The sequence below is a fragment of the Arachis ipaensis genome, chromosome B6 (genome assembly GCF_059453495.1).
Source record: "Arachis ipaensis isolate K30076 ecotype BB chromosome B6, ASM5945349v1, whole genome shotgun sequence".
Lineage (NCBI taxonomy): Eukaryota > Viridiplantae > Streptophyta > Magnoliopsida > Fabales > Fabaceae > Arachis > Arachis ipaensis.
The window spans coordinates 130,898,034-130,911,906 of NC_142441.1; the positions used below are offsets into that span (position 1 = coordinate 130,898,034).

Below are 13,873 nucleotides of genomic sequence, written 5' to 3' on the forward strand. Positions count from 1 at the left end.
CTTAGTACAAATAAGAACAAAATGGTATCGATGTTAGAAGGCTAATAGTAAAAAAGTCTCTTGAGCTATGTAAGACTACTATGGCAGTGTATTGAGAGATCAAGGACAAAAGGGCCCCTTCAATAATCACTACATTGTGCCCTAAAGAGAAATGTAAATCCCAAAGTGCTTAAGGGCTGCCTGATAGTGTGAAATTCTATATCATTTAACCAGTAATTGTATGACGTGGGGACGCCTACCATATGGAGAGTTTCTCAACTGTATGCATATTAAGGGCTATATGCCAAGTGCCATGACTGTACAAAAGGACAATTCTCGTTAGGCATATATCCTGACTGTATGCAGTTGAGTGACCATATTTGGATTTAGGGTCGAATAACATTGGGTTGCAGGTAGTCAACCGACGCATGAGCTCATGGCTTGCGATAGGAACAAATTTGCATCATATCTTATTGTGCATTCTCTTGGTGACTAAAATTATGTGCTTGTGTTTGCTAATTATATTCTGTTATCTACTTGATTTATTACTTGTATGTGTACTTTATCGGAATGACCTCAATAAACGTAAACTTAGTATGTAAAAATTCTAATTTTCCACAAAATCTAGAGTTAGCATGAAATCTCTCTATTCTCTGTATTAGCTTGCTGGAAATATTTGGTTCTCACCCTCCTTCTTTCCCACTTTGTAGATGGGATCAAGAATCATCTTCTTTGAGATCTCCACACCGTGCTACTACTTGGACCCCATATGGGGTGGGACAGCCATATGGGGCGATGTTCACTGCCGCACATATGTTCTTTCTGAGAGACATTTCTCTCACTCTCTTTTTAGTCAGAAGTTTGATCCTGATGTGTCGTATGATTTTCTACTGTTTGAGCTGCATCCGAGAAGTTTTAACTTCTCTTTTCCTCCTCAGTCACTGTACTCGATGGAGCTCGAGCCAGAGTCTCCTTTCGACATGCAGTCCATATATCTCGAGTGGTTTGATGCAGTGCCAGAGCCAATAATATCGGTTGAACCTGTGATGGATTATCAGTTATTGGATCATATTGTATGAAGGCCTTCCGATACTTATGTGATATATTTATCTATACTTTTCTATTTTTATCATGAATGTGTTGTATGCTTAACTATTGTACTAATATTGATAGACTTGGTTAAGTTATGATTATAACGCATGCTACAGGCTCACTCATATTAATATAACTAATATATAGTCTAAAAGTCTTAAGGTCGACTAAATAGTAATACTTAATGACTATTATTAGCCATGACATACTGAAAATTAGATCATTATAAAAATCGTGCTCTAATTGACACTTCTGTTATTATCTTTTATAATAATTTTAAACATGAACTTTTTATTTGACATTTTTTATTTAGTTGTTTCTTCTATCTAGCTTTTTTTTGCAGCTAACTTAGTGCTAGTTTGGATTAGTTTTTTAAGTAAAAAAGTATTTTTTTTAATAAAATACTTTTATTCAATTTAAAACCTATTTAGATGTATCTTTTAAAAAAAAAGTATTTTTATTTAAAAAACCAAATTATTTGCTTTTTCTAAAAGTTAGACTGTACCGATAGGTGCGGGAGCTGGCCTCTGATGGACTCAAACTCGAGGCGAAGGTGCATGAGGAACTAAGACGTTGCGGATCTCGGGCCTTCTGCAGCTTCTTGGCACAGCCACAAGCGGAGGTTTCCTCGGGCCAAACGGAGATTGGCCCTCGAGTGAATGAAGAGCGAAAGTTCCGAATCTTACGATAAGGAAGTTTCCTTCTCCCAACCCACACCCTTTTCGTCAATGAGTGGAAGTCAACTAGGTTTTGCTATTCCTTCTCGAGCTTCTATTTCATCCCTTAAAGGAGATTCGAGAAAAGATAGAATAGGAAGACGTGTTTCCAGAACAAAACAATACCTTATTTTTAAAATAAGTAAAAGCAAAAGTAAAAGACATTTTTAAGGCTTGTTTGGATAAGCTTCTAAGAAAAAATCTTTTTTCGAGTTATCTTTTTTTAAAAGATTTTGTGGAAAAGTTAAAGTAATTTTATGTTTGGATATCTCATGCAAAAATATCTTTTTATCTATCAATTATGTTTGGGTATAATAATATAAAAGTACTTTTTGTTTATTTATTACATGAAAAACATCTTTTTTTGAAAGAAAAAAGATTTTTTTTAAAAAAAAGATGTAAATTGCAACTTCTCAAAAAAAGTTGTTTTTATTATTTTTTTAGTACTTTTACTTTTACTATTAGAAATTTGCCAAACACGCTAAAAAATGAAAAAGATATTTTTTTTTTATCAAGATAATGGCACCCAAATAAACACTTAATACTTAAAAACTCATTTTAAAAAAGTTATAATACATGGACACTGACACAGATATGAAACACGGACACACGAATTTTAAAATATTATAAGACATAGAGACACGACATATATATAAAATATAAAGTATTTTTTAGATAAATTACAATGATATTTTCATATTTTATTGATATTAAAATATAAAATAATTTTTTAACTGTTTTTAATATCTTCTTTTAACTATATAAAGTATTTAAAATATTTTTTATTTTAATAAATAATAATATATATTATTTCTAAATTCATTTTAAGAATACATATTAAGAATAAGGCTGAACACACTTATATGTAATAATATTTAGATGAATTTAAGTGTATTTTAAATTTTTTTTTTATTTTTTATTAAGACAGAATTAAATACCGCTGACATATGATATATCGAACAAATGTCAATGATCATAATATCCAAAATGGATGCATATACAAACACAATAACTCAAGTACTCAACCCCATGCTTCACAGTTAAAAAATATAAAATAATTTTTATCTGTTAAAAAATCTTTAAAAAAAATAAAAAAAAGAATACATTTCTCAAAATCAATCCAAACTAACCATTACTAGTGTTAAACCCGTGCGATGCATGGGCTTATATTTAAATTTGATAAGTTAAATTAAAAATAATATTTTATAACCATATATTTTTTAAATTTAGTATAACACTATCATCGTCGTTATATAATAAACGTGTTAAATATGTTGTTTTATCTTTATTCAAAGTAAAATATAAATAGAAGAGTTTGAAGTTTATAATATTCTTAAACCATAAGGAGGGAAACATAAAAAAATAAGAACATATATAACTGTAATAATAGCATGTTAATTTTACCCTAAATTTTATATCAAAAAGCTGATAAAAATTTATCGACAACCTAGTATCTTACTAACTTCATTAGAAAAGCAATTGGCATAGGATGTTGTGCTCCTTGTTACACATTTCATTTCAAATTTGAAAAAAGAGTTATAGATAAATTAGTTATATCTATAGTAAATATTTGTACAAAAGTGTAAATCATAACATGCTATTAAAATGAAAATAATATTATTCTTACCTAAATATTATTAAAAACCTCTTTGAACACGACATTTGTTGTTGATGACTTTGGATTGCCGTCTTCGTCTAAAATTAAAACCCTGAGGCCACTGCGACTCTTAACTCTTGACAAAGTAACATAAAGTTGTCCATGGGTGAACACTGATTTTGGAAAATAAAGTCGTACATGTGATAATGATTGACCCTGACTCATGTTAATGGTCATTGCAAAACATACTGTTAATGAAAATTGTCTCCGTTGGAACTTAAATGGCAATCCTGAATCTGAAGGATCAAGTTCATTCTTGGAATGTACACTTTATCTCCAATATTTCTACCGGTCACTATCGTCGCTCTAATTACGTTGCTGCCAAGTTCGTTAACTATTAATCTTGTCCCGTTGCATAAACCTGAAGTCTGGTCTATGTTTCGCAGTAGCATTACAGCGACTCCTGGTTTCAAAGTCAACTTGTGATTGGGTAGTCCCGAACATTTGATGTCATTTAGGAACTCTGGTGTGAACCACTCTTGTTGTACATCTTCATTCTCATCAGCTTGACATGTTGTGTCAGAGCTCAAATACTCCTTTTCTATCCCTGGAAAGATTGTCAAGACAAAATCGTTTACCTTCTCGACACTCTCAAGCGTGGGTGCAAGAATTGCCCTACTCTGAAAATACCTGTAATCTGACATATTTTGCAACAAATTTGGATATGCAAAGTCTACCAAATGAGAGAGAGGGTCATCAGTAATTGTAATCAATAGATCATCTGGAATTTCAACTTCTGATTCATCACCAACAACAGAGCCAATATTTCCATTTCCAACATCAAGTATCCAATTAGCAAATCTCTTTATTTCACCTTCATCTTGATCCAAAGAAGACATTAGAAGCCTCATATTCGTATGCAGTTTTAGAACCTTACAAAATGACCACAGATGGGATGAGTTAATAGCAGATGTCAATATATCGTGTCTACTTCCTTTCGGAATCACCGGAAGTATCTGTCTGAAATAACCTCCTAGAACAACAACCTTACCACCAAATGGTTGATGTGTCTTATGTTGATTGGTAAATGACATAAGATCCCTGAGCGTCCGATCAAGTGCTTCAAAATGGCAGTTGTACCTTTTCTCGCATACAACATATTGAGAACTCAAAATTGGATCCTGTTTTGGACTTCTCTGATCTATCCTCATACCACATCATGGCGTCGCAATGCCGACAAAAAAATTCTGGGTCACCAATATCTATCACATCTAATAATCACCAAGATAATAAATTGTTTCAGTTATATCTGCAACAAATACTTTATATAAAAATATACATTTCTTTCACCATGTTAAGTATAAAAATAATATTTATAAAAAATTACCGAAGAATGCAATTTATGGATTAAAAAGATGATATCATATAATACAATTTCATTGTGCCAACCTCAAGATTTAAGTTTTACATGCACGTTAATCAAACAATAAGAATTACAATAAATCAATGTTCAAATACAAAAATTATAATATATAACCATATCTTAGTTTGAATTTTAAAATTTGAACACTAAACGATAATTTTTTGTTTATAAAAAGCATAACAATAGTAAATAATAAAGTGCTGATATTGCTACTTCTTAAATTACCTGTATTCTCAGCAACATCGAATATGGCTGGGTATTCAATTTGCACAGAATCATCTAATATAGTCGTGTTTTCAGTAATATCCTCAACTTCTTCAAAAATTTTTGAAAGATTTATAGTCAATTCCTTCAAGAATGTTTTTCTTTGTATCAGGTGTCTTTCTTTTTCAACTATGCATACTTCTTTTAATTCTTTAGTATCTAAATTTGAATTAGATGTACTTGCTCCTGTAATCATTAGAGATAATACATCAAGAAAAAGAAAAATGAATATATGTTAAATGTTTGAATCAGCTGAATTATGAATATATATTATGAAAGTAGTATTAAAGATAAAAGAAGTAAAATTTTAGCTTTGTGATAATTACAATCTATCATGCTTATCTTACCATGTCTCTCTTGAAGTAGCATAATCTTCCTATTCAATCTTGCATCCCTTTGCAATCTAATTCAATTTGTGTACTCCAATGAATCTATAATAATTATTTAGCATATACCAAAGATTGTTTTTAATAGACCAATTGAAAAGTTAAATGTTTGGTCTTTAAATAATAAAAGCATATTAACATATGCTGGCTTTGTAACTGGTCGATATTGTTTGATGTATGTTGAAGATGTTGCTGACTTGTCTGTTGACATGGGCTATCATTTCACGTGTGATACCCGAATTACTAATATCACTAATATTGGAACATCGTTCTTTTTCATCTACATAGTGTAGATTAGTAGTTGGAGACCTTGATCGATATGGTGTTGGGTTATTACCTAATAAGATAACTCGAGATATTAGTTTTGAACATATTTTCTGTTAAAGTTTATAATTGAATAAATAGTAGGAAAATCAAAATACATAAAAAAAATCATCCAAAAATAAATCTGTATTAATGCTATTTGTAATGTTGGACAACACCGATTGAAAATGAACACCATTAGAACTATCACTCGAATTTCCTATAATTTTTTCATAAACAAATTTAGTAATATATTACGAAGACAATGTAAATTAATAATTTATTACTTGTCAATAGCTAAATAATATATAGAAAATATTGTATTTTATGAGCTTTAATTCGGCCAAAATACTCATGACATGTTAGTTATTTTGTATACCCAATAAAAACTAAATATATAGAACTAACATACTTAAAAATATCAAATAAAAAAATATATTATTCTAACCTAAAAACAAAAATAATAAAATAATTAATTTATATTTTTATATGAAATCTACCTTGAATTGAGCTTCGCTTTGTATTTTCTTTGTCTTTAAATATCAGTTTAAGAATACATATTAAAAATAAGACTGAACATACTTATATGTAATAATATTTAGATGAATTTAAGTGTATTTTAAATTTTTTTTTTATTTTTTATTAAGACAGAATTAAATACGACAGACATATGATATATCGAACAAATGTCAATGATCATAATATCCAAAATGGATGCATATACAAACACAATAACTCAAGTACTCAACCCCATGCTTCACAGTTAAAAAATATAAAATAATTTGTATCTGTTAAAAAATCTTTAAAAAAAATAAAAAAAAAAAGAATACATTTCTCAAAATCAATCCAAACTAACCATTATTAAATCCCAAAACATGGAGACACATCGCCTCTTTCCACACAATAGAGGCAGCAAAAGTGAAAAGGGAGGAAATCAGTAGGAAAAAAGAATCGCAGGAAGATGTTGAGGGTTGCAGCAAAGAGGTTGTCTTCTCTGTCATCGTCTTCATGGAGAGCTAACCGTGCCGCCTCTGCCTTCGTCTCTCGGAACCCCATCGCCCCTCACTATGACTCCCACGATGGCGGATCCGCTCCCCAACCCCAATTCTTTCTCCCATTCCGAGGTTAGGGTTTTCTCCCTCTTTCCCATTCCCTTTCCATATTCATTTTTGTTTCAGCTCCAAATCAAAAGAGACCAAACAAGTTGATTTGTGATTATTTCTGCCCCGTGCCCTTGATTATGTGCGCCAACCTGATTTTATTATTATTCGTCATATCGTAGTATTGGTAGTTGCTTGACGCAAATCATTTAACTCGTTCTTGGTTGGTGTCTAGATTCGAAGTTTATGTATTGTGAGCGTGTTTTTTGCTGATTGCAATCGGACATTTGTTTGGGATTTGGGGGTGGTAGTGATTGTTGGTGGTGGTGTTCTTCTACACGTGCTATTTTGTGCCCAAAGAACAGAAGGATAAAAGATGCGTTGAATAGTGCTCGTATTTTTCTTCTTTTGGAATTTTGAATTTTGATTTCAGGGCAGCGAGACATGTCTTGCATAGAATTTAAATCCATCGAGCATTTGAACTATCATGTTGTGTTGAAAATATCTTCTTACCAAAAGCTTTTCAAGAGTGTTATATTGAGTGAATATATAAGTAGCAAAATTTGCCCAAGTCTAGCATGCTGTTCTTCTGAAGTATAACAGATTATGCTTCATTGTTGGTTTTGTTGTTATTATACATCATTTCTAGTGGAAACTAGAGTGACACATTTAGTTGTAATATAGGCTTTGGATTATATTAAAAACATCAAGTAACATGAATGTATAAGAGATTGCATTACCAATGAAAAATTATGAAAGTACAGAACATACCAACTGGGGAGCTTTCTTTCTAAAATCGAGAGTAGCTTGTACATGAACTACAATTTCAAACAAATTACTCCCAGACTATGTGTATACATCTATTTGTGTTGCTAATAACTAGTAAATTCCATTTCTAATTCTGAACTTTATGTAATTCAAATCATGCAGTTGAGTGTTTGTGCTTCTGATTGGGGCTTGATTATCTTCATGATTGTTATATGTGTATGCTGTAAGGTATTTGTTTGTGCCATCCTATGATCTACCCTTCCTAAATCACTAGTTCAATAGTTCTCAAGAGATTGGTTATTCAGGAATTCTATTATTCATAAGTTTAGGCTTCCCCAGAACTGATTCAATAGTACATAACCAAATTGTATTCCATCTTATGATTTGCCCTTCTTGTATCAGTATATCACTAGTTGAATAGTTCACAAGAGATTGTTTAATCAATAATTTCTGTAATTGTTGAGTTAGGCTTCCCCATAACTGCTTCAATAATTCATAATGAAATTGGCAGCCATCCTATTATTTGCCCCTCCGATATCACTAGTTCAATAGTTCACAAAAGGTTGTTTATGCAAGAGTTCTGTTAATCATAAGTTAGGCTTCCCTGGAACTGGTTCTGTGGTTCAATAATTCATAATGAAAGCGTGTTATTCACTTACAAAAATTAAAAGGTATAAAAATAAAAAGAAAAGAAAAGGAGAAAGAAAGAAATGGTCATTAGTGAAGCTTATTGAGATTGATTGGTAAATATTATGAAGTTTATTATTTGACTGAGTATTGTGGCTTTTAATTGTGCATGTGTTGATTTTTTAAGTGTGTGCAAAAAGATAAGTGAATTTTGGGCATCTATTCCGAGTACCAGTAAGGACAGTACCCAATGCCGATGTGGCAATATGGTTATGGCAACCATTTAGCAGTACCATGTACCCGTCGCAGTTTGGGTTTTGCTATAGTTATTGAACGCTGGCCTTCTTTTTTATTTTCCAGGGTTTGGTTTATTAACATCTTAGCCAAATTAATGTGAGTCGATAATTTATTTTCAATCTGTACCCAGGTTTTGCTACTGGATTGCCAGTCCATGCAAACGAAAACAGCATTATTCCTGAAATTCCAGCAACTGTCGCAGCTGTAAAAAACCCTTCCTCTAAGATTGTATACGATGAACACAATCATGAACGATATCCTCCTGGTGACCCAAGCAAGAGGGCATTTGCCTACTTTGTCCTAACAGGTGGCAGATTTGTCTATGCCTCTCTTGTCCGTCTCCTTATCCTCAAGTTTGTGCTCAGTATGTCGGCCAGTAAGGATGTTCTTGCTCTGGCTTCACTTGAAGTTGATCTCTCCAGCATTGAGCCAGGCACCACTGTGACTGTTAAGTGGCGTGGAAAGCCTGTGTTCATCAGGCGTAGGACGGAAGATGATATTAAGCTGGCAAACAGTGTTGACGTTGGATCTCTTCGCGATCCACAGCAGGATGCGGAGAGAGTCAAGAACCCCGAGTGGCTCATTGTGATTGGGGTTTGCACACATTTGGGTTGTATACCCTTGCCAAATGCTGGTGACTTTGGTGGCTGGTTTTGCCCCTGTCATGGTTCACATTACGATATATCTGGCAGAATTAGGAAAGGACCAGCGCCATACAATCTGGAGGTACCAACATATACCTTCTTGGAAGAGAACAAGTTGTTAATTGGTTGAAAGACACAGGATACTACCTACTGAACCAGTTTACAATAATTTTTTTAATTTATTGATAATGTCGAAATGCGGCGTGGATATCTCTCTTCTTCTTGAGTACTTATTTGGTTTATTTAGCAAGTGTTTATGCAGCACAGAGATTTCTGTTTCTGTCATATGCTTGCCATTTTGCTTGTCATTTGCTTTCATTAGTTGATGATTACAGGAGCTTTGTATAATTATAAAATTCTGCTGAAGCAGTAAAATTTAAGGATTTTGACTAATGCGAATCGAGTTCTTTTAGTCACTGAATCATCATGATTTTTGAGGTAAGTTGTTCAATAGGATTTATTTATTTATTTATTTTGGGTTATAACGTGTGTATAAAACATTTTCATATAGTGACGATGGATACAAATTAAATTCACCATTTATAGTGTTATTAGCTATTTCGTTAATGTTAAGTAGAGAAATTAGACAAGTTAATCCTTTAAATGGATGTTTTTCTATAAGAGGATACTAAGTTTCATGTCTCATCTAAGACTAGTGAATGTGGGGATACTGGGATCCGTTTGCTACGTTAAAACAAGCCTTAAATGTTGTAGTAAATAATTCCAAGGCTCGCTGATATTCAAAACAATTTCTCTAAATGTCTTTCATTGTATGGAATTTACATATCTAGTTTCATTTCAGTCGCTTCATTGTTGTCAACGTGGCAAAATGATAATGTAAACAGAGGGGCAGAACCCTTATGGTAAAAGCCGAACCAAGAAAGCAGTTTATATTTGCTGTATAGTTTACGACTCTTCAGTGATTAGAATTGTAGGATTAGTTTTAGAATAATATTATGTGGATAGATCAATATGTGCCAAGGTTTGAATGATGAGAGACTGTAATTGAACGTTTAAATTTTGTGGAACTGATTTTGTCTTCCGAACTGAATTTCAATCCAAGCATGATGGAGAGAAATCAGAAAATATTATAAAATGCGGTACTGCTGCATATGTGAACCACAGAGAATTTTCCTAAGCAGAAAAGTCCAAGCTTCTTTACAACAAACTTTATAATGAGGTACTGCTGAGCCCTGAGCATGTCTTAAGTAAAAACATTGACATTTTCTGCTTTAGCAAAATAGGTATCTAGCATTTCGCATACTTGTGCCATCCAACAAATTAAACAATTAATTAGCCACTGTTAACTTGCTGCTTGACCAAGCTGATTCACCATGCTTCCAAGGCTTCTATGGGAGAAGCTATATCCATTTTTTTTCAAGTCCAGTAGTAACATCCACAATGATTCCGATGCTTTTTGTTTCTTGAGGCTTCTATGATATTTTGATTCTGCCATCATCTTTCAAAAACGCCTTTAACATAGACCATTCCTTTTTCACTGAGATTGAGTTCCTTTCTCATTTGTTCAACTTGTTGGTCATCACCTTGAACAACGATCTCTGATAAGGTTCCATCATCATCAACAATCATTTTCACCTTAATTTCCTCCTTTCTAGATGCCCGAGTCCAGTAATATGCACCACTGTGAAAATTCCCAAAGAAGAACCACACAACATCCACATATTAGGACTAAACGGATGGATTAACGTTTAAGCTACTCTCCAAAACAATGAACTACTAAGTGTAATGTAAATTTTCAATGCCTTCTTCACTTACGCCAATGGACTTAAGGCTGTGATAAAAAACCAGTTATTGCCGAAATCCGGGACAGTTATGGTGAGCACAAGTGCCACACTTGCAAGACTTATGCAAGTGCAGAAAGTTAATAGTGCTGCTTGGCCCCTGCTAGGAACCATCGTTCCTTCAAACCTTCACAGAAGAAACCCAGAAAACATGAGTTAGATTTCCATATTCTTTTCACTTAATGAGCAAATGCAAATGATAAAGAGGGAAAACTGCAGGATTGATTGATTAAAAATTTAAAACTGTAACATTAATTGATGGATATCATCATATCAAACACTTTTGACATGAAAAGATAATGGCTATTCTTTCTTCTTGATGGGACTTTGACTTGTGATCTTGACAGTATTTCAAATCTGGAGTATCCTTTGTGTTTTTTGTCTAAAGTTAAAATCTAAGATGGCCTACAATATATATAAAGGGCAGCCTGCTGCACAAGCATTCCGCATTAACACAGTCTGATATTATTTCTTGATATTTAAAAAAACTCAATGCCAGGACGTAGCATAACAGCCAATACGAAAACTAAAGGGCTTTGTATCTGCAGTCCTCAAAATCCCATGATTATAGGACTACTCTACAACTAAGAAATCAAATTTCCTCTCTAATGCTTTCTACTCCAATTTGTGATATCAAAATCTCCTTCATACTTCATGCTTACTAGTTCCTTCACCCTTCTAACTCATACAACAGGCATAATTATTAAACACACTTTCAAACAAAATTAGCTAATCCTCCAAAACTCTTCAGCATTTCCATCAGGATTGAAAAAAAGATCAAAGGCAACTGTTATGCAGAATTTCAATGTATTAACATCTTGCAATAGAAGTGCGTAATGAAGAAATGAACCTTCAACTTCTAGTTCTTTCATTCCAGATTTAACAGTTGTTGTAGTCTACAAACCGCAAAGTAATGATAAGCTTTCAAAGCTTTACATAATCAGCAAATGGAGTAATCTTATATAAAACTTGGTCAGAGCAAAACAGAACATACAACTTAATGACCAAGAATACTTCACCAGCCCCTCAAATTCGAATCAAATGTCTTCCACACTTTTACATATAACTCATTTCATAATCCATTATTGCACCACCATTCCGCTTCGCTCTAAGCTTCCACAAATGTAAAATTTGTTTCTCTTGAAAAATCTTTTCATTCCATCAACTCCAAATAGTAAAGCATTGCAATAAATGCATTCATTCAATGTAATTCAGGATTAAGAATCTTATCAGTTAATCCAATACTTGGAAATGTCCACTCTAATTCTTCTCTTGGCTTATTTGTATTAACTATACTCAAACATCCACACTAAGCTTATTTCCTTATTTTTAAATTGCTGTGCTTTGTTTTGCTCAAATGTTGGTTGTTTAGTACCTCCTCCTGAACTTTCAATCTTAGTTCTTATCCACACATGCACGTGCCCACAGAGCAGAAAGGATTAGATTTTTATTCTACCAAACATGTTCTATACAGCTGTGTTTGTTTACATTACGGAACACTAACAAGAACACGGAAACACAAAATCATATTTGGCAAGTGAGATATAGAAACATATTATGTTCTGAAATACTAAATTAGTGTATTTTGTACCTTTGATAGGAGAAAGTAGAAACACTAATAAGAAACACCACTTTTTTTTTTTTTTTTTTCATTATCCCTATTTTCATAATTATATTTTTTATCATTACATTTTTCTTCCTATATTTTGTGCCAGGAAGAAAATAATCAGTAAATTAGACTTTTCAAGTTTTCATAATTGATTCTATCTTATATATAGTTTATAACCAAACAAAATACAAAACACTAATTTTTATGTGTCTGTCATTTCTATCATATTTTCGGTGTTCTGTCTATTCTGTTTCTAAAATCAAATGCAGCCTACCTGAGTACTTGTACTATACACTAGGCATGAAAAGAGAGGACAAAAACAAGCTTGATTGAAAACATGATATTATAACTAAGGAAACCTGATGGCACTCACGTGATTGTTTCTCCTCTATTGGTCACCGCAAAGTTGTTACGAGTGAAGAATGATAGTATCTCCCCAGCAACCTGATTTGGCGCCTTCTTTTCCCCTTCACCTATGAAAGTCTTCTTCACAATCTAATTGTTCACCAAAAAGAAAGAACATGTAAACAGTGGAAACTACTTTCGAACTTCAATTTCCATGCATGAAAAATTAGATTCTTACTTTGGATTTGACAGAACGTTTGATGAGGGACCAAAGTCCAGGAACAGATATAACAAAGAGACCCAAAGAAGTATAATAACTGGCTGTAGAATAACCAACACTCTCCGCAAGCAACACCAGGGAATTAGAATTAGGGTTCAGTTCTTGTTGCTGGTTTGTGATGATGTAATCGATAATGGGGTCTTGAAGGGACACATGGAGCTTCCTTGGTACTTGAGGGGGTTGTTGTTGTAGCCAGTGGGATTTCGCAAGAAATGGAGGAGAAGAACAGAGAGGGTGGTGTGGGTGTGGGTGTGGGGATAACAGCATCTTTGTTGCTGCCATTGTTGTTGTTGTTGTTGAAGAGAAAATGAGAATGGATAGGATGGTTTTCGATTTTTCAGGTGGCTTTCGTTTATAAGAACTTGTTTCACCACTGAATTGGTCACTTCATTTTGACGGTCTAGATTTGATGAGGATGTACAAGCATTACGTGGATGAGAGGTTATCATAAAACAAATCAAGAGTGGAAGTGAAAAAAGTTCGGGTCAAAATATTTTTAGAAGATAGAAACTCAAGTTTTTTTCACATGAAAATTCATAAATAATTTAATAAATTTGATTAAATTATTATTTAATTATTTTTATTTATTAATTTTATATATATTTGGTCTTTATCTTTATAAAAAGATAAATTCTTGGGAT

At 32.9% G+C, this 13,873-nt stretch overlaps 2 protein-coding genes and 1 pseudogene across 2 annotated transcripts; 1 reads left to right on the forward strand and 2 right to left on the reverse strand.

Annotated features, from left to right (window-relative positions):
- Window positions 1–3,414: 3,414 nt before the first annotated feature.
- Window positions 3,415–4,505, reverse strand: LOC107647316 (uncharacterized; annotated as a pseudogene).
- Window positions 4,506–6,603: 2,098 nt separating this feature from the next.
- LOC107604877 (cytochrome b-c1 complex subunit Rieske-4, mitochondrial) lies at window positions 6,604–9,589 on the forward strand. The gene is made up of 2 exons (XM_016306583.3): window positions 6,604–6,884; window positions 8,683–9,589. The coding sequence occupies exons 1-2, from the start codon at window positions 6,722–6,724 to the stop codon at window positions 9,324–9,326; spliced, it is 807 nt and encodes a 268-aa protein (XP_016162069.1). The 5' UTR covers window positions 6,604–6,721; the 3' UTR covers window positions 9,327–9,589.
- A 639-nt stretch (window positions 9,590–10,228) lies between these two features.
- Window positions 10,229–13,649, reverse strand: CCB1 (cofactor assembly of complex C). Its single transcript, XM_016306582.3, has 4 exons — window positions 13,191–13,649; window positions 12,981–13,102; window positions 10,973–11,125; window positions 10,229–10,838 (listed from the first exon to the last, which is right to left on the reverse strand). The coding sequence occupies exons 1-4, from the start codon at window positions 13,512–13,514 to the stop codon at window positions 10,652–10,654; spliced, it is 786 nt and encodes a 261-aa protein (XP_016162068.1). The 5' UTR covers window positions 13,515–13,649; the 3' UTR covers window positions 10,229–10,651.
- Window positions 13,650–13,873: the final 224 nt, after the last annotated feature.

Coding starts and splice junctions, on each gene's coding strand:
- LOC107604877 (XM_016306583.3), top strand. CDS start 6,722: ATGTTGAGGGTTGCAGCAAAGAGGTTGTCTTCTCTGTCATCGTCTTCA. Junction 6,885..8,682: donor ATTCTTTCTCCCATTCCGAG/GTTAGGGTTTTC, acceptor ATCTGTACCCAG/GTTTTGCTACTGGATTGCCA.
- CCB1 (XM_016306582.3), bottom strand. CDS start 13,514: ATGGCAGCAACAAAGATGCTGTTATCCCCACACCCACACCCACACCAC. Junction 13,103..13,190: donor AACGTTCTGTCAAATCCAAA/GTAAGAATCTAA, acceptor GTGAACAATTAG/ATTGTGAAGAAGACTTTCAT. Junction 10,839..10,972: donor ACAGCCTTAAGTCCATTGGC/GTAAGTGAAGAA, acceptor GAATTTTCACAG/TGGTGCATATTACTGGACTC.